Genomic DNA, 25,631 nt, shown 5'->3' on the forward strand with positions numbered 1-25,631 from the left:
AGCTCCTCAAGAGAGAGAGAGCCAGAGATTGAGAACTCGAAGGATCCCAGAGATTTCAGTCTAAACTCTAAGCTTTAGAAGAGACTGGGGATCTTAGACTTCATCCTTCTCCTGAACCCTGACACATCCACTAAAGAAGATCATAACGGGAGAGACATGGCTTAGTTGTACCTATGCAAAAGCAAAGTACAAATACCCTAGCGCTGGACTTCTGGAAGACTGAAACTACCTCACGGACTTCCTCCCAATACCTGTAAGAATAAAGAAAAACAGTAGTGACAACGTGTAATAAAACCAAAGGAGGAATGAGATATAATCTGATGCAATAAACTTCCAACACTGGCAATGAAAAGAAGGAACAAGTTTCCAATCCATAGCAGAGAGCAAAACACAGTTCATAATCCCTCTCCTAAGCCCTGGAAATTATCCAGGCAACTCAGCAAAATCCTGACCATTCTCATTAATACCCCTAATCTTCGGAGAAGCAAATGGAAGGGGTTCCTTATCTTCTCTCCTGCTCTTCAGAGTGGATCAGAGTGGTAGACAAGGCAGCTAGGGAGAAAGAGCAAAATGGGGAGAGAACATCTGGACTGATTCTTTGAAGTGGAGACTACAGAAATACCAGATGGGTTAAAGAAGCAATCAAAGCCCAAAGGGTATTATTATTCCCTTCCAACTAGGCAGAGTGAACTCCGGTACAGTTAACTTTTAACAATCTCTCAGAAGGTGAGACCTAGATATATTGAAATACAGGTGTAACAAAGCTTTAGCTGAGTCCTGCCTCAACCAAATGTTCTCAGACAAGAAATCATCCACCATGCATCAGAACAAATAGAATGTCCAGAGACAGCCACCTAAGCATGAGCCAAGACAAAAGAAAATGGCATGGTAACGATGCAAACATATACAAGGAAAAAAGTAGCGTGCAAAATAAAAGCCCAGCTCCAAAGGCAACCACCTAAGGAACAGAAGGAAATTCCTCATGACTGTTTCTCACTATAGGACAATATCATAAGGTCACAATTCTAGAAAAGAGTTGAAAAGCTGGACACTGAAACAACAAAATGAGACTGCAAACTTTAAAAAAAACAAAGTACCAAACAGCACCAATACAGAACTAGAAACAGAAAGGAACAGAATAAACACTGCTAAGAATAAAAAGACTGACTTAGAGGAAAGGTTTAAGGTAAATTTAGTGAACCCAGATAAATAAGACAGAGACTGAAAGATCAATGTCACTCCACACTTGGAGAATTGTGTCCATCTGGCTGTCGTAGATAACCAAAAAGCGTTCAGAGAAGAATGATAGGGATGGGTGGCAATCTGTTTGGAAATCGTATTCCCTAAGGAATAGCTGATTAACCTAGGAAAAACAGGGAAGAGATTCAGGGGTAAAGAGGCTTTCAAGTACACAAAGGTCTCTCACATGGGAAAAAACACACAAAACAATCATGGGACTTCTATTTCCAGCAATACAGATTATATACCTTGGGCAACGCTCCTACCTGAACTAAAAAACCTGGTAAGCCCTAACCGGTTTGACTCAATGGTTAGATTGTGGGCCCCTGGACTAAACGGTCATGGGTTCGATTCTGGTCAAAGTCACGTACCTCATTTGCAGACTCAATCCCCAGCCTACTCAGGGTGCATTCGGGAGGTAATCAATCAATGTGTCTCACATCAATGTTTCCCTCTTTGTCTCTCCCCTCCCTTCCACTCTCTCTAAAAACATCAATGGAAAAAATATCCCCAGGTGAGGATTAATTTTTTAAAAAAACCTGACAAAACATTACTTTTTTTTTTATATCCCCCACTGAGCTAACGTAAAGGAATATCTGAAACTGCAAACAAAACAAAATCAAGAATCCTACAAAATAAGTGAGTGCCAAAGCTGGCTTTACCTCTGAGGGTGGCTGCCAATCCCAAGAGACCTTAAACTCCCTCGCCCATTCAAGAACAAGAGATAAATTTAGGACCTGCCCAAAGTAAGAAGGCTAATGGGAGATGGCTGAAAAAAATGGAATTACACCCACAATCTGAGGGGTACAAGGAAAAATCCCACTGGTACAGAAGAGGACATCAAGAAAAATTGCTTTTCTCAACCCTGTTGCTCAGGAAAGAAGAATACGGATTTCTAAAGCATGTATAACAAGGCAGCTTTTATGTGAGTTTGTGGTCTGAACTCAACTACCTCTGTAATGCAAAACTATAAGCTGTGAACTGGACTAAAATTGGTTCCAATGTGGTAGTACTTCCCAGCAACTGACAGAAGTAATTACAAACCTTTTTTGGAAGAACTTAACTTCAATCTAGGCCTTAAAGTTAAGTTCCCAGGAAAATGAATGGTTTATAGTAAAAAAAATCAATAAACACAACTATAAGGATGCAAGACAACACAAGTGAAACCAGCAGAAACAGAAAGGCCATGAACAATGGAACTGTCAGAAGAGAATATAAAATAATTATGTGCAACATATTTAAATAAACTATAAGCCAAGGGACAATAAAGAACCACCAAACAGATTTAAAAACAAAAGAAGAGCTCAGCCCACGTGGCTCAGCTGGTAAGCGCTGTCCTGTGCACCGTAGGGTTGCTGGTTCGATTCCTGGTTAGGGCACCATTCCTGTTCGAGGCATGTACTAAAGGCAACAGATCAAAATCAATCTCTCTCTCTCTCTCTCTCTCTCTCTCTACTCCTTCCTCTCTCTAAGCATGTCCTCTGTTGAGGATTAAATGAATGAATGAACGAACGAATGAACCAAATAGAATTCTCAAGAATGAAAAATACAGTAAACAAAATTTAAAAACCCAATGGAAGACTAAAATGTAGATTAGACACAACTAGAAAGGGAATTAATAAAATCCCTGTACTGATAACACAACTCCAACAATTATCAGCTCATTGCCAGTCTTTTCATCTACCCCCAACTGCCCCAGGCATTGTTGTTATTGAGAAAATCAGTTGTTCTAATAGTTATACCTTTACAGGTAGTTTTGCTTTGTGTGTTTTTTTCCTGCTGCTTTAAACCCTGTTTTAGCCTTTCTCACTCTAACCTTCATGTTTCTTAACTTCACTTTTGTACTTTCTATTTATTTGTCTCTCTGGATTCTTTTTCTAGTTGTTTTAAAATCTGTCTTGTTCCATAAATTTTACTTAGAAACCATGTAAATATTTTACAGAGTTATAAATGAACCAGGGTTCCTTGGACAAATGGCTGACCCCGGGTCTAGAGCAGAAATGTACAGGATGACCATGGAATAATAAAAATATTTTGTCAAAATAAAAAAAGGGAAGAATGGAAGCTTTACTAGTAAAAGACTACGTGAGTCATGCAAAAGGACCCAGGAACCAAAATTAGAAAGCTCCCACGAGCCAAAAATGGAGCAATCTGGGCATCAATTTGAGGAACAACTATAATCGACTGAAGCATACATAATTTCCTTATCCACCCTACTGTTGATAGACATCTGATTTATTTCCAGTTTTTAGCTAACATGAACAATGCTGCTATGAATATATATCTATCCTAATACACAAATGTTTTTCTAGGATATATCCTGAGTTGGAGAATTTCAGGGTCATAAGACTTCTATCTTCAACTTTACTGGGTAAGGTCAAACTGTTTTGTGCTTGTTTAACCTTTGGTCTCTTAAAAGAAATTGTCTGATGGCACAGGAGAATACTACATACTATAAGTATATCGTCATCTCCCCTCTATGTCACGCTGTTCATCAAATGCCATAAGAGAACCCATTATTGGTCTATTTTGTAACCATTTTAGAATTATTTTGGGGAAATGAATGCCATGAATACCAGTTCTGTTACCTACTGAATATTTGAACATGTTGATTTACCATGGTGCCAACATAATAATAAAACAATACAGCTTACTGGAAAAACACAAAAAGTAACTATTGAACGTTATTGTCTTTGGATGGGCCCTTCGATAATTAAATCTGCAGACTTTATAATGATTACAAAGTATCTGATAGGGTGAGCACCTTTACGTTACCACTGCAGCACAATGGGTTAAATCTAACGCTATCCTGCATAAACTGGGATTTCATTTTTTCTAGGAAGACAGTATCAGTTTGTAGTAACAAATCTAAACAGAAGTTTATCAATCACAGTTTAGGAAAACTAACAAATGTCTACTGAAAAGAATAGTTGAAACATGTGTGTCTTAAATATAAATGATACCTCTTCCTTTATTCCTAAAACAACTAAATGAGATGTGATTTATAGCAAAATCAGCAAGTAAGCTGCCAGCTCAAGTAAAATGAAAAAGTATAAAAATAAGTCACCACGACATGGTTCAACAAATTATATAAGAAAGTGGATAGGAAGGTGGGTGGATGAAAGAAAGGGAGGAAGAGAAAGAAGGAAGCAGAGAGCAGATAGGGCAAAATATATTTAGTGAATCCAGGGTGTTCTTTAAACTATTCTGGCAACTTTATGTAAATGTAAAGTTTTTCAAAGTAAAAAATTGAAGAGAAAGATTATCTAGAAGAATATATGCCAAAATGTTGATACTCTATGAATTACAGAACTACAAGCAGTATTTTTTTAAATATATTTTTATTGATTTCAGGGAGGAAGGGAGAGGGAGAGAGAGAGAGAGATAGAAACATCAATGATGAGAGAGAATCACTGATTGACTGCCTCCTGCACGCCCCCTACTGGGGATCAAGCCCGCAACCCAGGCACGTGCCCCTGACTGGAATGGGACCGGGGACCCTTCAGTCCTCAGGCCAATGCTCTATCCACTGAGAAAAACTGGCTAGTGCTACAAACAGTATTTTTAAATTACTGTTAATCTGGATCTTTCTACAATAATCACATATCATCTATGTAATAAAAAAAGTAAAATGTTCTAAATAAATTTTCCTATTTTAAGCTAAAAAAATACTGGATGCATATACTTACACATCCACAGGAATCCGGTCCCCCATTGAAAAGGGAACAAGCTATCCTCACAATCTCTGCTTCTATCTTCCGTAGTCCTGGGAAGATATCTGGATGCAGGGGATTACTCCATGCAAAATCTCCATAAGCCTGCAAAGGAATGCAAGCAGATATGAAGCAAGACAATTAAGCTGTACAGGACAAACAATCATACACTAAACCAAAATTTCTAGGTATTAGGCACAACATTAGACACTGGAAAACGGTAGACTATGTTCCCCAACCTAAAGAAGATCAAAATACAGTGGAGGAGACACACATGCAAATAAATTATTTTACAATGTGGTAGGAGAAGAAGTATAAATGTGGTTAAAAGCACAGACTACAAGGCCGAGCAGACTCAGTTTGAAGGTTAAGCTTCGCCTGTCACTTCTAGCTGTGTAATCTCAGGAAAAATAACCTCTGAGGCTCAGTTTTCTCATATGCTAAAAGGGGTAATTAAGGTACTGATCTGATAGGGTTCTGGCGATAAGCAAATAACTAACATAACACATGCAAAGCACTTAGTAGAGTGTCTGGCACAAAGCAGCGATTGTTTTAAGTGCAATGCCAGATGTGTGTGTGTGAGGGTAAGGGGCCTTAAAGAGGGAATAATGAGCATCCTGAGTGGTCTGGAGGTGTCTGTTGAGTGGAACCTTGAGAGAAATAGGAATTCATCATTTACAACAGGTGGAGTGAAGGAGAGAAAGGCAAACAACATAAGAGCAAGGTGTACTCTGTAAAAAGAAAAGGCACCAGCTAGTGTTTACATGGGAAAGTAATAGGAGTGTTTGCCAAAAGTAGGTGGGAGCTGGCTCATGAGGGACTTGGTATTTTCTGCCTCATAAGCAGCTTGTATTTTATCCTGTAGATGATAGGAAGCCACGGAAGGATTTTTAAACACAGAAATAAGATTGGAGCATTATGTCAAGATACAGCTGAGCAAAACCTATATTTAGTACGGTATAAGCAGTTTCATGATTATAATAATCAAACACAAATATCTCAGAGACCATCAGTCAATGCCGATTTTATATGGCAAAGTGGGATTTCAAAATTAAATCTGACTAGAAATGGAAGATGCTAAAGGCAATTCTAAAGTCAACAAAAAATGAGAAGTATTTTCATTATAAGTGAAACCACACTCATTCTCAGATCATCTGATTTGAGAGTCTGGTAGTATCGGAAATTATAACCAAGTTTCTCTCCCTTGTCTCTTCTTATCAAACAAAATGTGTCTTAATATTAATAATCTCACTCTGGGAATACCTTCCCTGTTAATCTACCTTCTACACAGGGTGTCAATAAAGCCTGCAAACATAAACAATATTTTACTTTATTACAGACTAAAGATATCTTTAACAATATTATACATGTTCACCTGTTGGGTGAAGAGAAACTTTCTAAACTTTAGTTTTATTTTAACAATAAACTTTTCTTAAGTAATATTTAAATTACAAAGTAGATACCAATGAGGTACTATAAACTGGCACAGACCACACGCACTCCCCTCGAGTCCTGGGCATTCACCTTCACGAGGAGCTCAGTGAGCTTCTCCTCCCCACTGTACACTGCTCCGGAGGCTCGCCCTTCTTGCCACAAGACGTCTGCAGAGAAAGTTAACATCACTGGGTCAGTAAGCAGAAACTTTTAGGAGGACAGGTAGGGTCTAAAAAGAAGAAATGCTAAGGAAGTCCTTTGAGTACAAAAGAAAAAAAAATTTTTGAGTGGAAATCCAAAGGTGTCTTTATATTACATTAAGAAAGAAAAAATCCATTACAGCTACCACAGCAAAATAAAGATTATCAATTAGTATCAACATATGAAAAAGATACCCATAGCACCTAGTACAGTAAAGTCCAATAAGCATGCTGACCTCTTCCCCAACTGCCTTCTAACAGCAGAAACATTTTCCTCCATCTATATATCATTCTATGTTCTCTACAGGGCTTAGCTTGACCTTTGTCAGCAATGCTTCCTTCTTCCCGCCCTTCCTATCTAGTCCTAGGAAGTGTGGGAACTGTTATGAGCAGAGGTGGCAGAGAAGTGAAATTTCAGTACACAGTCAGGAGGGTTGGAGTCAGGGAATTGAATCATGACTACACAAGCCACAATGAGACATCTTAGTCTCAGGGGCCCCTCCTTCAGACAAGAGTTTGGAAACCCACACAGAATTAGCCACCTGCTTCCAGCAACATCTGCTGCTACATCCAGGATCAGAACAGACAACACTGGGCTAAAGCTCACCGGAAAGATTCCTGACCAGAATATAAGGCCCAACTTTCCATCTCCTGCCTGAGGATCCACATTACACACTCTACATTATACCAACAAATGTGTCTCAGGTCCTTTTGCTACAATATGGCTGTGCCCTATTGAAACTGAGTAGTGAGGAAGCTATTACAAAAACACATTAATTAAAGACTATAGTCATGGGCTCCACAAAACAAAGATCTTCAGCTCCAACAAGAGAGCAGAGGACTGAGTAGTGAATATCCAGACTAATCCCTCAATCTCACCAACCTGCCAAACTCTGGTTTGCTGCCAGCTTGACTTCCCTCTGTCCTTAGAGGACCCTGCTCTGTACCAGGTGTATGTTCAAACCAGAGGCTACCAGACTTTCAAAATTAGGATACATGGTTTCATTTCCTGTTCTTTTACTGCTGCTACAGAGTATACCAATGGATGGTGACTTAAAAATGGAAGGGAAGGCAGCAGCCAGACCTCATAATCACAGAAACCCTTAATATACAGGTCTCAGAGTGCTAATTCCTGCTTTATATCATCTATAAACCATGGACTGTACCTAGTTTTGTACCAGCCGATGTCACAAGCTCAACACATTGCATTTAACATTTTTAAATGTATTTTTTATTTTTTAAGTGTATTTGTATTGATTTCAGAGAGGAAGGGAGAGGAAGAGAGAGATAGAAACATTAATAATGAGAGAGAATCATTGATTGGCTGCCTCCTGCATGCCCCCTACTGGGGATCAAGCCCATAAAGCGGGCATGTGCCCTTGACCAGAATCAAACCTGGGACCTTTCAGTCCACAGGCCAACATGCTCTATCCACTGAGCCAAACTGGCTAGAGCTAAAACGTATTTTTTAAATGCAACATGGTATCCTGGGCTGGATCCTAGAACATAAAAAAGGACATTAGTGGAAAAACTGGTGAAATCAGAAGAGAATTTGTAGTTCAGTTAATAGAACTGTACCAATGTTAATTTTTTAGCTTTGACAAATGTTATTTTAATTGTTAAAATCAGGAGAAGCTGGATAAGGGAGAGATGGGAAATCTCTGTATTATCTTTGCAAATTTTCTATAAATTATGCCAAACAAAAAATCCTACTTTTAAAAAGTATTCATAATATGACTTTAATGTGTAACAAACATGCATTTGTGTTAATAATTAACATTTATTGAGCACTTACTACATACCAGGTATTATACATTTACATGCATGATCTCACTCAATCTCTATAATCATCCTTTCAAATAAGTATTATTCCCATTGCAGAGATAGAAGTTGAAGCATAGAGAAATTAAGTAACTCATCCATTTTTATTACACATATTATCTTTTCAAAGAACAAATGTATCTGTTTTTCTCAGGCTTACAAAAGGAAATGAAACCAAGTTCCACTGTCTCTGAGATTTGTTTGTTTTATGGATGAAGGATGAATCTAAATATAAATTTTAAAATATGAAAGTCAACGTTTGAGACAGGCCCTTCTGAGCATTTACATATCTGGATGAACCGTTTTTGTTTTTTTTCCCTTTTCTTGCACATGTGAGAGAGAGGGTGAGACTGAGTGTGTGTCTGAGAGAGAGAGAGAGAGAGAGAGAGAGAGAGGGTGAGACTGGATGTGTGTGTGTGTGTGAGAGAGAGAGAGAGAGAGAGAGCGAGAGAGAGAGAGAGAGAGAGAGAGAGAGAGAAAGAGAGAGAGAGGGAGAGAGAGGGAGAGGGAGGGAGGGAGGGAGGGAGAGAGAGAGGGAGAGAGAGAGAGAGAGAGAGAGAGAGAGAGAGAGAGAGAGAGAGAGAGAGAGAGAGAGAGAAAACCCAGGATGAATTGTTCTTAACTTCACAAACATTAACTGACCGCCAGCCAGGTTACTGAAGTAGGTAGCATGCATGTGCAGAGAGTCATACCCATAGAGCTGTACTCCTTGAGCTTCTCCAGAACTGCAGACGAGCTCAGACCTTGAGAGGGCAGAACCTTCACATACTCCTTGTCCACTTGCAGAAATGACAGGTTCTTGCTAATATCATCCTTGACCTTGTTCAACTCATCTTGGATCTCCAAAGGCAAGAAAGACAAAGTTAACAAGGAAATGGAAGAATACAGTATAGAGAAGAACCAGTTGCGACACTAAGTCAACTGCCAAAGGCTGGGCACCACACAAATACTACAGAAAAAGGGGGGTATTTTTTTCTTAAAGAGACATGATGACAGTTTGTGCAACTATTTTCTGGCATGTGCAACACTTTCTTAGAAATCTGAAAAGTTGACTTTCTCTCTGAAGGTCAAAGATGCACTTGAATCCCACCCCCCACCCCACCCCCATTTCGTGCCTTTCCTCTGCCATGTCAACATCACCACTGCTTTACTTGGTTTACATTTGCTAATGTCAGCACTTCTTTGAGGGCAACATTTGGACCTTGTTCCTGCCCTGAGCAGCTAGTGTGTCTGCTAAAGAAACAAAGGTAGAGCCACAAACAGTCACCAGAAAACAGGCCAAGCAGCAGTAAAATGGATCCTGGTGCTTGTCCAAGTGATGAACTCCTTCAAAAGACAGGTACAGAGAACAGGAGGCACCTGGAGGCCCTGCACAACTCCCCCCATAGAAGCTCAAGCCACCCTGGGAAGTGCCAGGAAGACAGCATTCTATCCCCTCAGACTGGCCACAGTTTGTAACCGAAGTGCTCACTCAAAATAAATAACTTCTTGTCTCTGAGCCTCAAAATTTGCTTCTAAAATATGAAAGGTGATTAACCATATAGTTTCTAAGCCCCTTCCAATTCTGTTAGTTCATAAATCTAAGAATAGGTTCTGAAACCCTAGCATTGTCTCAAAATCTAAAATTGAAAGAGAAAAAACATGAAGAAAAATAAGGGCAGAAAAAATATAGGGACTGAAAAGGGGAAATGCTATTATCCTTAATGAGCCAGTCTGTCCATTATATCTTCCCCCTTTCCCTGACTCTTTATTCTATAAGGACCAAAGCAGATTTAATTTGGGGGCTTAATATAATTTGAAGTAAAATAAAAGCCTATGTATCTACTCTCATGCCCTATCTCCACCCCAGTTATTACTTCTACTTCACCACAGGAAATGAACTTGATAATACATAGTTTGTGAGTGTTTATATAGTGCTCTGAATGGATTTCAGTTAAAGGCTAAAGATAACTGACATCTTTGCTGGTCTGGCCAGAAAAGGGAATTGAAAGCCAAAAATAAAAGAAAGATTGATGAGGAGCTGAGGTGAAAGGCAGGATACTGAAGGAGATGAAGACATCAAGAACTCATTTGCTTCCTTAAAGCTTGCAATGGGGCCTGCCCTGTTTATCTTCATCTGTGATAAAAAAAGGAAGGGTACAGAGGTGACTATTTTATACTCAGTGAGGGTGAGGGCAGAGAAAATACAGTAAAGGGAACATACTAGACTATGGATAGGTACAAAGAGCAAGAGAATAGCTCTGTTATCTAAATTTCTAAACCTGGGATCAGCAAACTACAACCCAAATCTGGCCTACGCCTATTTTTGTAAAGAAAATTCCCTGGAATACGGCCAGGTTCATTCCTCTACCTATGATACTGTTGCTGCATTCCCTCTGCAAGGGCAGAGTTGAGGAGTTGTGACAGACATAGTATGGCCTACAAAGCCTAAAATGTCTCATATCCAGCCCTTTACAGAAAGTTTGCCAACCTTGATCTAAACCACATAAGTACTCAACCCCCACATAAATAACTAAAATCAGCCCAGCCAAATATTGCTCCAGAGCATCATGTGACTTCTATCAAGTTTTCTAATCTCAAATTCTTGACAGACATCTCCTTTCTCCTTTAGTCACATATATTGCAGAAAAGATTAAGTAAGGTTTCTCGATCTTGGAGATTCTGACATGTTGAGCCAATAATCCTCTGCTGTGTGCAGGGGTGGTCCTGTGCATTGTATGTAGGAAGTTTAGCAGCATCCCTGGCCACTATCCACTAAATGCCAACAGTTCCTCTCCAGTTGTAATAACCAAAAATGTCTCCAATCATTATCAAATGTTCCTTGGAGGTGGAGGACAAAAACATACCTCCCCCTTGAGAATACCAGGTTCAACAAATAAATAGAAAGAGGTATGACCATAGAGGTGGGTAGGGGAGGAAGATCTATACAGATCCCACTTACCTTGCGACCAATAATAGGCATCTTCCTGATGAGCTTAAAGCATTTCTTTTTAAACCTTGACCATAAACCTAAAAGAAATAAATGGTTCTATTATCCATGGATATAACATGCTAGTCATAGTGCACGAACTATTCAGATATGTTCTCTACAACCCCATTTGCCCTCAGGTCACAAAGGTAGAGTTTCTATTAAAAAAAAAAACTTTTACTTTTTTAAGTAATATGATTACATGGCTCAAAAAGTAAAATAAATAAATGAATATATGCACACAGAGTTAAAAGTTTCTCAACTACCCCCAGACCTCATCCCACGTAAATACTGCTACTAGTTTCTAAAATACCCTTCTAGAATTTCTTTATGCATATACAAGCAAGAATAAAGATCTATCCTTATTTGTCTCTATTTTTACACAAAAGGTAGCATATTCTAGCACTGTACTAGAACTTCTTCTACTTAGAAATATTTTCTTAAAGACTGGTGCTTCAGCCTAGCCGGTATGGCTCAGTGGTTGAGCATCAACCTACGAATCAGGAGGTCAGGACACATCTCCAGTCAGGGCACATCCCCAATAGTGGGTGTGCAGGAGGCAGCCAATCAATGATTTTCTCTGTCATCATTGATGTTTCTCTCTCTCCCTCTTATCTTCCTCTCTGAAATTAATAAAAATATTTTTTTCCTAAAAGATTGGTGCTACCTCACTCATTTTTTTATAGCTGTAGAGTATTTCATTATATGTATTACCATAATTTACTTAACCTGCCCCTTCTTGATGGACACTTAGGTTGTTTCTAGTATTTGCTATTACAAACCATGCTAAAATAACTTTATAACACATACCATACTCCATACATACAAGAATACCTACAGGATATATTCCCAGAAACAGGACTGCTTGGTCAAATGACATATGTATTCCAGAATTTTCTACCTTCTCAAGGTTTATAGAAGTCCAACATTTCTCTTCCCTCCCTGAAAACAAATGACCAATGCTTGCTTTTTTTCAGGATCTAGACTCCAGTCTCTCATTCAACATATATCCTAACAACATTTTCTGGACCTAAAAAGCCCTTCAGTATCATTACATCAATCAGACTCCATTCTGTTGGCCAGTACATAGGGCAAATATGGAATTCTGATCCTGTTAATGACAATAATTATAAATACATGGCATCAAAATAGACTATTCTACCTTTAATGAATTCACATTCAGTATATCTAATTGACTCTGACAACAAGATTTTGAGGTTGGCAACAATGGGTGAAAGCATTAATAACTAGCTCAAGGCCACAGATCAAATCAGTGGTGGAGCAGGGATTTAAGTGAAGTTTTTGTTTTTCTAGTCCGAGACTCCCAGGACTCTCTGCTGCTTCAAATGCACAACAGAAATGTTCAGTTACCCCAAATGTGTATAAGGAATCTATACCAAGCTTTCATACAGGGCATGAATTGAACATGAACTTTTACAGCATTGCTAGGAGATCTAGGCATTCCAACTTCTCTGGCCACAAGGAGTGTGCTCTCAACAACAGAATGTGTGAATGTACCTTCTTTTGCTAGTCATTATATAAAGTCTTGCATCTTGCTGTCTTTGCTTAGGTTGCATCCCTGTCTTTCCACCTCGCCCTATGGTTAACTCTCTATAAATGTCTGGGACAAAAGCAGGTAGTTAAGACACAGACTGAATAAGAAGACAAAAGGACTGAAACCTCTTATCTGTAACTTTTTTGTTTACATTTTGAAGTATTTCCTTTTAGTCCCATGTTCTACACATTGTAATATATAACTGAGATCTTATTGTATGTACAATATTGTATACTCTTCTCACTTAAAGCATTTTTGACATTAATAAAAATAGTCCATCAAATGAGTATAACTTAGTATTGGATATTTAAACTGTTTGTTATTTGACTATAGTTGACCCTTGAACAATATAGGTTTGAACTGAATGGGTCCGCTTATATGCAGATTTTTAAAAATAAATATATAACACACTGTATCCCCAGATTTCAAATCTGCTGTGAATCATAAACAGTACTTTTGATCACAATTGGGAAATCTACAGCTGAGGAGGACCAACTACATGCATTGTTCTAGCCCAGTGGTCGGCAAACTGCAGCTCGCGAGCCATATGCGGCTCTTTGGCCCCTTGAGTTTTTAGCAAAGGCCAGCTTAGGAGTACCCTAACCCTATCTAATAAAAGAGTAATATGCAAATTGACCATCACTCCAACACACAAGATGGCTGCCCACATGTGGACACAAGATGGCTGCCACAAGATGGCCAGCAGGGGAGGGCAGTTGGGAGGGACCGAGGCCTGTAGGGGACAGCAGTTGGGGGGGACCAGGCCTGCAAGGGAGGGCAGTTGGAGGGGACCAGGCCTTCAGGGAGAGCAGTTAGGGGTGACCAGGCTGGCAGAGGAGGGAAGTTTGGGGGGACCCAGACCTACAGGGGAGGGCAGTTGGGGGGGGCCAGGCCTGCAGGGGAGGGAAGTTTGGGGGGACCCAGGCCTGCAGGGGAGGGCAGTTTGGGGGGACCAGGCCTGCAGGGGAGGGCAGTCTGGGGGGACCCAGACCTGCAGGGGAGGGCAGTTGGGGGGGACCAGGCCTGCAGGGGAGGGCAGTTTGGGGGGACCAGGCCTGCAGGGGAGGGCAGTCTGGGGGGACCCAGACCTGCAGGGGAGGGCAGTTGGGGGGGACCAGGCCTGCAGGGGAGGGCAGTTTGGGGGAACCCAGGCCTGCAGGGGAGGGCAGTTGGGGGGGACCCAGGCCTGCAGGGGAGGGCAGTTTGGGGGAACCCAGGCCTGCAGGGGAGGGCAGTTGGGGGGGACCCAGGCCTGCAGGGGAGGGCAGTTTGGGGGAACCCAGACCTGCAGGGGAGGGCAGTTGGGGGGGGCCAGGCCTGCAGGGGAAGGAAGTTTGGGGGGACCCATGCCTGCAGGGGAGGGCAGTTGTGGGGGTTACCAGACCAGCAGGGGAGAGCAGTTAGGGGCAATGAGGCTGGTAGGGGAGGGCAGTTAGGGGTGACTGGGTCAGCAGGGGAGGGCAGTTGGGGTGGACCAGGCCTGCAGGGGAGGGCAGTTGGGGGAGACCAGGCCGGCAGGGGAGGGAAGTTGGGGGGGGACCAGGCCAGCAGGGGAGGGAAGTTGGGGGGGACCAGGCCGGCAGGGGAGGGCAGTTAGGGGTGACCAGACTGGCAGGGGAGGGCAGTTAGGGGTGACCAGGCCGGCAGGGAAGGGCAGTTAGAGGCAATCGGGCTGGCAGGGGAGCAGTTAGGCATCAATCAGGCTGGCAGGCAGAAGTGGTTAGGGGCAATTAGGAAGGCAGGCAGGTGAGTAGTTGGGAGCCAGCAGTCCTGGATTGTGAGAGGGATGTCCGACTGCCCGTTTAGGCCCGATCCTACTGGGATCAGGCCTAAACGGGCAGTCGGACATCCCTTGAGGGGTCCCAGATTGGAGAGGGTGCAGGCTGGGCTGAGGAACACACACCCCGTGTACGGATTTTGTGCACCGGGCCTCTAGTTAAGTTAATAACAATGTACCTACCTATATAGTTTAAGTTTAAAAAATTTGGCTCTCAAAAGAAATTTCAATCGTTGTACTGTTGATATTTGGCTCTGTTGACTAATGAGTTTGCCGACCACTGTTCTAGGCCATCTATAATAATAAAAGCATAATATGCAAATCGACCAAATGGCCGAACAGTGAAACGACCGTAAGGACGACCTTCTAGACAAAGCCGGGGGGGGGGGGGGGGGCCGAGGCAGCCAGGGCTGGCGAAGGCCTACTCTTGTACAATTTTGTGCACTGAGGCTCTAGTCCTATATAATAAAGAGCTAATATGCTAATTAGACCGGACGCAGAATGACCTTCAGGAACGACCTTCCAGAATGACCAGTGGGCGGGGCCGTGAGGCAGCCGTGGCCGCAAGATAGCCGGGCTGTGAGGGTCGAGGCAGCAGGGGCTGCAAGCGCCGAGCCCCTTGCTCACGAATTTTGTGCATCGGGCCTCTAGTTTTATATAAAGGACTTGAGCATTCACTAATTCTGGTATCCATGGGGAGTTCTGGAACTAATTGCCTGAAGATCGCGAGGGACTGTAGTTAAGTTTTGGGGGAATCAAAAGTTATACATGGGCCCTAGCTAGTGTGCTTACTGGTTAGAGCGTTGGCCTGCTCAATGAAGGGTCTCGGGTTCGATTCCTGATCAAGGGCATGTATTTGGATTGCAGGTTTGATCAAAGTGTCTCTCTCTCTGTCTCTCACCCCCTCCCACACATCCCTCCCTCCCTTCCACTCTCTAAAAAGCAATGGAAATAATATCCTCAGGTGAGGATTAACAAAAGAAAAATGTTATACGTGGATTTTCAACTGTGCAGGAGTTGGTCCCCCTAATCCCATGTTGTTCAAGGGTCAACTGTACCTCTAGCCATGTTAAAGCTATAAAGATTCAGAACCACTTTCTTATTTAATAAATGAAGTAATTAATGAGGTGGAAAGAGGTTCAAAAATTAGCAAACTGATTCAGGTGTCCAAAAGTACAGTAATGTGACTAGGTAGAGGAGAAAGACTAATCTGGTGAGAGGTGGAATAAAATGGTACAGGGTAAAAAGAACAGAATACAGGATGGAGACATTAAAATGAGAAGACCACGTGGTCACCACCTAAAAAGATGATCTCGAAAGTAAAAGTCCCCAGAAATACAGAAAGAAAAGTAATTAGAATACGTTAAGGTAATAAAATAGAAAATGTCAGTGTAAGAAAATCAATGTATGCTCTTCACAGTTTACAAATTCTTTCCACACAAATTATGCCACTCAATCTTCATATTACCCTATGATTAGGGAAGGCAGGTATTATTATGCTCAATTTATTGTGGGGAAACAGGCTAAGAGAACTTAAGGGTGTTGTTAGGGCTAGAAACTGGGAGAGCTGATCACACCCTCCTACCACATAAATGGTTTCTGTTGATGAACTACCGACAATCAGTTAAAGCAGCATCAAGTGGTAAGAATTTGAGCAGATAATGACGCAGCATAAAGAAGGAAGCGAGAACACCTTAGAGAGCTGCTACCCCTTGCCCATCCTCCCACCCGGTTCCTGCTGCTGCTTGTTCTTATCTACCCTGGCATCCAATCTGTGTTCTAGAATTACCCTTTCCTTCAGAAAAGTATTCAGTTTCAATATTAGCAAAGTTTATCATTAGTCCAGACTTTAGACGCCTCTAGAGCAATATACTAAAAATAACTTGATTGTTCAGTGATATGTGGAATACTTCTCTACATGAGCAAGTTTCTGAAAAAAATATGGCATTGCTATCAAAATGATCTCCAATGTCTGGAGGGAAGACAAATATTTTTATGTGTCTAAAATTCAAGTTGGCAGTTACAAAACAAGAAGTGTGCTGTGTGTATAAATATGCATAAAACTATGAAACTGCCAACATTTTTTACCTACAGAAACTACATTTTGTATGACTATATAACATAGACACATAAACAGTGGTTAGATCTAGGTAGCAAGATTTTAATTTTGTTATGATGGTTTACCTATGTCTGATTTTCTACAATGAACATATACTACTTCTGTAATAATAAAAAATAGGTTATTAAAAATAAAACAACTGAAATGGCTTGAATTGAGCTCACAAAGATCTAGGTGGCACCCTGCTACTATGAATTTTCTCATGGAATGCTTCAAGCCCAGCATATTCTTTCTGGAACACTAAAGGCAGTAAGTACCAGGACCTAGGATGCTCTGCTTCTACCAGGTAAGCAAAATGTACATGAGCACTGTGGGCTGCAGAATTAGAAACAGTAGTAACACCTAAAGTTAATACTAATTATAGAGCAAAGGAATACAAATCTCTAACCTTAGTCTGTTTTTACAAATGCACCACCTTAAAAGGAAAAGTATATAGAATAGTGGCTATCAAGAGCTGGGGATAGGAGGGAATGGGGAGCAATTGTTTAATGGGGACAGAGTTTCCGTTTAGGATGATGAAAAAGCTCTAAGGAGGGATGGTAGTGATGGGTGCACAACACTGTGAATGTAATACCCCTGAAATGTACATTTTTAAAATGGGGAAAATGGAAAATGTTATTTTATGTATCTATATCTTATTATTTATAATAATAAAGCATAATATGCTAATTAGACTGGACAGCCAAATGACCTTCCGGACGTCCTTCTGGATGACCTTCCAGACGAAGCTGGGACTGCGAGGGCCAAGCCCCTTGCACGAATTTCGTGCAGCAGGCCTCTAGTCTATATATATAAAAGCCTAAGCAACCGGTCGACCGGCTGATGCTATGATGCGCACTGACCACCAGGGGGCAGACGCTCAACACAGGAGCTGTCGAACGACAGCAACTTTGCAGAGTACCCTCTTGCACTCCGGGACCCCTCGGGGGATGTCGGACTGCCAGTTTCAGCCCGATCCCCGCAGGCCAGGCCGAGGGACCCCACCGGTGCACTGAGCCTCTAGTAATAAAAGAAAATAAAAGAACCCTAGCCAGTTGCTCAGTGGTAAGAGCACCGGCCCTCAGACTGAAATTCGATTGCTGGTTCGATTACAGGTCAAGGACACGAACCTCATTGTAGGCTTAATCCTGGCCCCGGTCAGGGCATATGCAGGAGGCAACCAATTGATGTTTCTCTTTCACATCAATGTTTCTTTCTCTGTCTCTCCTCCTCTCTTCCACTCTCTCTGAAAATCAATGGGAAAAATAACTTTGGGTGAGGATTAAAAAAAAGAAAGAAAGATGGGAGGGAGGGAGGGAGGGAGGGAGGGAGGGAGGGAGGGAGGGAGGGAGGGAGGGAGGGAGGGAAATACATTTATTGCGAAGGAAGGAAGGAAGGAAGGAAGGAAGGAAGGAAGGAAGGAAGGAAGGAAGGAAGGAAGGAAGGAAGGAAGGAAGGAAGGAGAAGGAAGGACATTTATTGCTACTCCTAAAAGTCCTATGGAAAAGGTCACTTCACCTGGAAGGACAAGCTGGTGGATACCACTGAATCAAAGGCTTCCTGGGTTCATGGATTAGTAGAATTAATATTATTTAAATGTCCACACTACCCAAAGCAATCTATACATTTAATGCAATCCTTACCAAAATACTAATGACATATTTCACAGATCTAGAACAAATACTCCAAAAATTTATATAGAACCAAAAAAGACCCCAAATAGCTGTAGCAATCTTGAGAAATAAGAACAAAGTTGGAGGAATCACAATACCAGATTTCAAGTTATACTACAAAGCCACTGTAATCAAAACAGCCTGGTACTAGCACAAGAATAGGCACAAAGATCAATGAAACAGAACAGAGAACCCAGAAATTGACTTAAGCCATTATGCTCAATTAATATTTGACAGAGGAGGCAAGAGCATACAATGAAGTAAAGACAGTCTCTTCAATAAATGGTACTGGGATAATTTGACAGGTACTTGCAAAAAAATGAAACTACACCACCAAGTTACACCATACACAATAATAAATTCAAAATGGATAAGACTTAAATGTAAGTCGTAAAACCATAAAACTCCTAGAAGAAACCATACACGCAAAATATCAGACATCTCATGGAGAATTTTCACCAAAATATCACCTAGGACAAGAAAAACAAAGGGAAAAAAAACAAATGGGATTACCTCAAACTAAAAAGCTTCTACACAGCAAAAGAAACCAGCAACAAAATGAAAAGGGAATCCATTGTATGGGAGAATATATTTGCCAATGATATATCTGATAAGGGTTTAATTTCCAAAATTTATAAAGTACTCATACAACTCAACAAAAGGAAGATAACCCAATTAAAAAATGGGCAGAAGACCTGAATAGACGTTTCTCCAAAGAGCACAGACATGCAGATGGCCAAGAGATATATAAAAAATTGCTCAAAGTCACTAATCATTAGAGAGATTCAAATTAAAACAACAATGAGGTACCATCTCACACCTGCCAGAATGGCTAACATCAGTAAATCAACAAACAACAAGTACTTGCTAGGATGAGAAGACAAAGGAACCCTAGTACACTGTTGGTGGGAATGCAGACTGGTACACCCACTATGAAAAACAGTGTGGAGTTTCCTCAAAAAATTAAAAAATGGAACTGCCATTTGACCCAGTGATCCCACTCCTAGAAATATATCCTAGGAAACCAGAAACACCAATCAGAAAGAATATATGCACCCCTATGTTCACAGCAGTGTTATTTACAATAGCTAAGATTTGGAAGCAGCCCAAGTGCCCATCAGTAGATGATTTAAAAAATGTGGTAAAGGGTGATGGGGAGATATGGGGGGAAAAAAGGAGAAACAATTGTAATAACCTGAACAATAAATATTTATTTTTTTAAAAAAAACCTGTGGTACATTCACACCATGGAATATTATGCAGCTGTAAAAAATAATGATCTCTTACCTTTTGAGACAGCATGGAGGGACCTGGAGAATATTATGCTTAAGCAAAATAAGCCAGTCAGAGAAAGACAAGTATCACATGATCTCAGTTACATGTGAAATCTAATGAACAAAATAAACTGATGAAAAGAAAAGATCCAGAGACATTGAAACATACAACAGTCTGACATATTTCAAAGGGTGTGGAGGAGAGAGGAGGAAAGCAGGAAGAGATGAACCAATGAACTTATATGCATATATACATAACCCATAGACAGACAATAATGTGGGGAAGGCCTGGGGAGGGGAAGGGAAGGGAGATGGGTGGAAGGGGCTCATGGGGGGTAAAAAGGGGGAACATCTGTAATACTTTCAACAATAAAGATAAACTTAAAAAAAAAAAAAAGGTTCCAGAAAGGAATAAGCCCGAGCAGAAAGACAAGGACTGCGTCCATTTTCAAACCACAGAGCAGATACAGCCTGGTACTAGCACAAGTACAGGCACTAACAGGGTTAGTCTGTCTAAGTTGTCAGAGTTTGAGAAAATCTTGCAAACACTAGGAACAGAAACTGAGAACTGGGTTTTTAAAGCTGGAGTGAACTAATTTTACTATGCAATGTTACTAGAATGGCTCAATGGCTATTTGCATGATAGAAATAAAACACAGTCTAGCTTCTAATTTGATTTTCCTGGGGGAAGAGAAAGAAAAGCAGAAAAAACAGTTAAAGAGCCCCTTCAAACAAATGTGATCAGGAAAAAAAATAGTTGTGGAAATTTTAGACATATGAGAAATGTCTAAAATTCCTTCAATGTAATGGTTTCTTATCCCAAGGAAGTTAACTGGGATACCCTAAATAAGGGTAGGAAAGGGGTGCAGGGAGTGCTACAGAACACCTACCAGCACACCTACCATTTACTTCCCAAGCACAATGTGCAGGGGAAAATAATTAACAAGGAGGAAATTTGTAATCAGGTTGGGGTTTTTTAGGGGTGGGGAGGTAAGCAGGACCTTAGTAAGGATGTAGGATTTACAAACTGATTGCTAAAAGACTTCTCATCTTCTACACTCTAGAGAAGTGGCTTCCTCTTCCCCATATCAATTAGCTCCCTGAGGCACTACCCAGGAAGCTCAAAGTGCACTGTCTCCTGATATCAGAAGGTCAACTCCAAGAGTCAGGGCTCTCTATCACTTATTTAGATCTCCCCAGAGCCTAGCACAGTACCTGGTACACGGCAGACACTGAAATGACCATTGCATGAGTTTTGTTCCAATTTCACCTAATCTTGAAAGGATGGCCTAAAATTAAAGCAATGATTCCTACTTTGGGAGATCCAGGTGGCACAATTACGTTCTAGACAAGAAACTAAAACTGTAAGAAGATTTAAGCCGAACTCAGATATCTGTGATCCTTACAATGACTAATTTCTTGGAGTTTTTATGTAAATTGCAATTCAGAAAAATCAACGTAAGTAGTAATAGTTACACAAGATTCCTATTATAATGAGACTTTGCCAGTCAGAAGACAATGCCCACTTCCCATTAAATTTTAAAAATCAGAACAAAACTAAAAGGCAAGAAATCACTCTAATCATCAGTATGAGTTTCAAAGCTAGTGAACCTCCACTATTCCTTTACAGAGAGGACAGTATACTTACTCTCCGGTTGGAAGACAAACTCATATACCCAGACTATCAGCAGGGTCCACACGACACTCCATGCAATTAGTTGCCAGGGCTCATATTTGGTGCAATGACCATTTACGTAATTTTTGGCCTTTGTGGAATATACTTCCAAAATCTCGAAGTAGGGCTCAAAGGCCTTCTAGAAATACAAGAGAAAAAAGAAATATTACATTCAGAGAGAGAAAGGAAAAGTCTGTTCTTAGTTTATTCTTCAACTCTCATCTTTCAAGGGCAAGGACATTCATAATCTGGCCCTACCCCAGCAATAATCTTATCACCCAAAGCTCCTGCTCCTTTCACTCCAGTGAACACTGCCCCTCTACAAGTCCTGTGGACTTTGACAAGATTTCTGATCTTCTAACTATTCTGTAAAATAAAAGAATAAGCTAGATCATCATTTCAGCTCAAAAGCTTCAGTATGAAGTAAAGCTACAGTAGTCACTGTCCCACTTAACTCAAACATTCATTCTCACTATGGATATCTTTCTCTTCTTCTCTCCCACCTTCTGTCCAGGATTTGGCAGACTGTTTCTGCAAAAGGCCAGAATAAGTACTATGGGCGTCGCCGGCCAAAAAGTGTCTGTTATAGCTACACAGCTCTGCTGTTGTAGCACAAATGCTGTCAGACAGTGGGTACACAAAAGAACATGGCTGTGTTCCAACAATATTTAATTACAGATGCTAAAATCTGAATTTCATATCATTATTCATAGCACCAAATATTCTCTTTATAAAAACAATTTTGAAATATCATTCTTTGCTCATAGGCTGTACAAAAATGGACAGCAGGTTTGATGTGGCCCATAGACCATAGACTGCAATCTCTGCTCTAAGGCTCTATTTGACTAAAACTTTGGGAGCCAGGGACATATCTTATCCCTATGTGCATCACTCACAAATAAAAAAAAAAAAGTCCTCTCATCTGAAAATTTACCAGAATATCCTATTCATGAGAATATATCTCTCTCTTTAAATTCTCAAGTACTCATTTGTGCCTCTACACCAGGAGTGGGGAACGTCAATTATTTGGTCTGGCCCTGCCAAGGCATTAGGGGTGAGTTAATTACATGTTTGACCAAATATAGCAGGCTAATTTTTAAATTGATAATTTTGTATGGCCTGCAAATCCTATATAATAAAGAGGTAATATGCAAATTGTCCCTCATGCCCTCACAAGATGGCTGCCTACAACTAGGCCAGTAGGGGGGGGTTAGTGAGGGACGACCAAACGACTGAGCAGCAGGCTGCGTGGGGCAACCAGGCCGGCAGGGAAGGACAGTTGGAGGCGACCAGGCCAGCGGGGGGGGGGGGCAGTTGGGGGCGATCAGGCTGACGGGGGGGGGGGGCAGTAAGAGGCAACCAGGCCAGCAGGGGGGGGTGGCAGTTAGGGGGCAACCAGGCCAGCAGGGGGAGCAGTTGGGGGCAATTAGGCTGGCAGGGGCAGCAGCGAGGGGTGACTAGGCCAGCAGGGGGCGGGGGGCGGGAGGCAGTTAGGGGTGACCAGGCCAGCAGGGGGGGGGGGGGCAGTTAGGGGCGACCAGGCAGGCAGGCAGGTAAGTAATTAGGAGCCAGCGGTCCAGGATTGTGAGAGGGATGTCCCCCAAGGGGTCCCAGATTGAAGAGGGTGCAGGCTGGGCTGAGGGGACCCTGCATGAAGTTCATGTACAGGGCCTTTAGTGATGTTATAAATATCCAAATAACCCTTGGCAGAATAAAGGTTCCCCATCCCAGTTCTACACAGAGCTTATCACAAATCACCTTGCAGTCAACTCATCTGTTTCTTATCTCCCTGACTACATGGTTAGTCCTTGAAGATAAGTCTTAGTCATATTTACAAGCCCCTGTGTGCCCTATACAAAATAAGTTAATCTGACAGTTTGTTATTCATTCACTTACTCAACATTTATTAAGCATCTCCAATGTTTAAGGTATTAAGCTGGGCGAGTGCTTAGGTAAATATCACAGGTGCCTGCCCTTACTGAGCTTATACTCTAATGGGAGAGATCTGTATGTGTGAATATGCATGCATACACATACATGCATACACAAGTGCACACATATATAAACAAATAATTAAAACTCTTCAGCATAGCCCAGCTGGCGTGGCTCAGTGGTTGAGGGTCAACTGATTCCCAGTCAGGGCATATGCCCAGGTTGTGGGCTCGATCCCTAGTGTGGCAGCCAATCTGTGATTCTCTGTCATCACTGATCTCTCGATCTCTCTCTCTCTCTCTCTCTCTCTCTCTCTCTCTCTCTCTCTCTCTCTCTCTCTGCCTCTCCCTTCCTCTCTGAAATCAATAAAAAATAAATTTAAAAGAAACAAACTCTTCAGCATAAACACTATAAAAAGGATGTAAGTGAGGTGCTAAGAGAGACCACTGAGGAAGGCCTATCTAACTCTACCTAAGAGGAGATGAGGAAGATATGACAGAAGATAAAATCTAATCAGGTTAAAAAGGTAAAATAATGATCAAAGAAAATTATCCAGGCAAAAAAAAAAAAAAGTTAAAAAAATAAAAGCCATACGAAGAAGAGAGAAAAGTAGCTGCAAATGCATAAAAGGAATCTGGGAATAGCAAAAAGTTTGTGTTAGGAGGGTAAGCTAGATGAGGGCAGGGATCTTATCTGTCTTATCGGGTACTAAATCCCCAACATATAGAGAGTGCCCAGCACACAATTTGTACTGAATAGAAACTAGGACAGTGGCTGACAGTAAATGAGTAAATATGTCAATTAGAGCACTGAGGCAGAAGTACACGAAGTCCAGATTACCAATGATCCTAAAAAAAAAAAAAAAAAAAGGCTCGGAAAGTGGGAGTATAAATAGATAGGCACTTTTTGTAAAGTGATTTGCCAGTGTCAACATTACATTCATTTTGACCCAGAAATCCCACTTTTTGGCATCTTGCACATATTTATGAACACTCACTTCAGTATTCTCTGTAACAAAGGGAAAAGTATAAATAACAAAAATGTCCATTCATAAGGAATGGCTAAATAAACTATAATAAACACTTTTTTTAATCCTCACCTGAGGCTGTATTTTTTACTGAGTTTAAAGAGGAAGGGGGCGAGAGACAGGAGAGACTGAGAAAAAGTGAAAAAAACATCGATGTAAGAGAAACATTGATCAGTTGACTCCCGTATGCACCCCAATGGGGGATCAAACCCACAACCTAGGTATATGCCCTGACCAGGAATCAAACCCACAACCTTCTGGTGTAGGGATGATGCTCCAACCAAGTGAGCCACCTGGCCAGAACTATAACACACACATTTTAATGCAGCATTAAAAAGATCTGAAATGAACTACATGGAAAAATTTCCAGAATATAATGTTGAGTAAAAATAAAGCAAATTGTAAAACATCAAAAACAAAAACAAAAGTCATGGGTTGTTAAATCAGGAAAGTAATTAAAAAAAAAAAAAAGATAACTGATTGAGAGCTAAAAAGAAGGAGGACAGAGATTAGAAACGAAAATTTTAGTTTAGAGGGATTATTGAAACAGTCCAGGAGAAAAATAAACTGGGCTTGACTTTAAGCAGTAAAACATTGGGGACAAAAAACAGTATGAATTTGAAAAACATTTTTGGTAGTGAAGCAAACAGGGTTTGATAACTTATTAGACATAGAAAGTACGGACTGGAAAGAGTACAAATAATTCCAAGTTCAAGTTTGAGAAACTGAGTAAAAGAACAGGAGGGAAGCAGAAGAAGGTAGAAGAGAGTTTGAGGAAAAGATAATGATATGTCCCGTTTCTACACACGAACCTATATAATAAAGAGGTAATATGCAAATTGACCATCACGCCCTCGCATAAGATGGCCGCCCCCATGTGGTCACAAGATGGACACCACAAGATGGCCAGCAGGGGAGGGCAGTTGTGGGCGATCAGGCCAGCAGGGGAGGGCAATTAGGGGTGACCAGGCCAGCAGGAGAGGGCAGTTGGGGGTGACCAGGCCAGCAGGAGAGGGCAGTTGGGAGCAACCAGGCCAGCAGGGAGGGCAGTTAGGGATGACCAGGCCCCAGGCCTGCAGGGGAGGGCAGTTAGGGGTGACTAGGCCAGCAGGAGAGGGCAGCTGGAGGCGACCAGGCTGGCAGGGGAGGGTGGTTAGGGGTGACTGGGCCGGCAGGCGGAGGGCAGTTGGGGGCGACCGGGCCAGCAGGGGAGGGCAGTTGGGGGCAATTGGGCTGGCAGGGGAG

At 41.5% G+C, this 25,631-nt stretch overlaps 1 protein-coding gene across 5 annotated transcripts in view; it reads right to left on the reverse strand.

Moving 5' to 3' along the window:
- SGPL1 (sphingosine-1-phosphate lyase 1) overlaps positions 1 to 25,631 on the reverse strand; it is a 60,083-nt gene that overhangs the window by 13,740 nt on the left and 20,712 nt on the right. For all 5 annotated transcript variants that reach the window (XM_079794237.1, XM_079794239.1, XM_079794238.1 and 2 more), the window contains 5 exons: positions 21,401 to 21,566; positions 11,349 to 11,416; positions 9,100 to 9,247; positions 6,477 to 6,553; positions 4,929 to 5,057 (listed from right to left, as the gene is read on the reverse strand). In XM_079794237.1, the coding sequence (XP_079650363.1) occupies positions 4,929 to 5,057; positions 6,477 to 6,553; positions 9,100 to 9,247; positions 11,349 to 11,416; positions 21,401 to 21,566 (588 nt within the window). The remainder of the gene's footprint in view (positions 1 to 4,928; positions 5,058 to 6,476; positions 6,554 to 9,099; positions 9,248 to 11,348; positions 11,417 to 21,400; positions 21,567 to 25,631) is intronic.

The sequence above is a fragment of the Cnephaeus nilssonii genome (assembly GCF_951640355.1).
Source record: "Cnephaeus nilssonii genome assembly, chromosome: 16".
Taxonomy (NCBI): Eukaryota; Metazoa; Chordata; class Mammalia; order Chiroptera; family Vespertilionidae; genus Cnephaeus; species Cnephaeus nilssonii.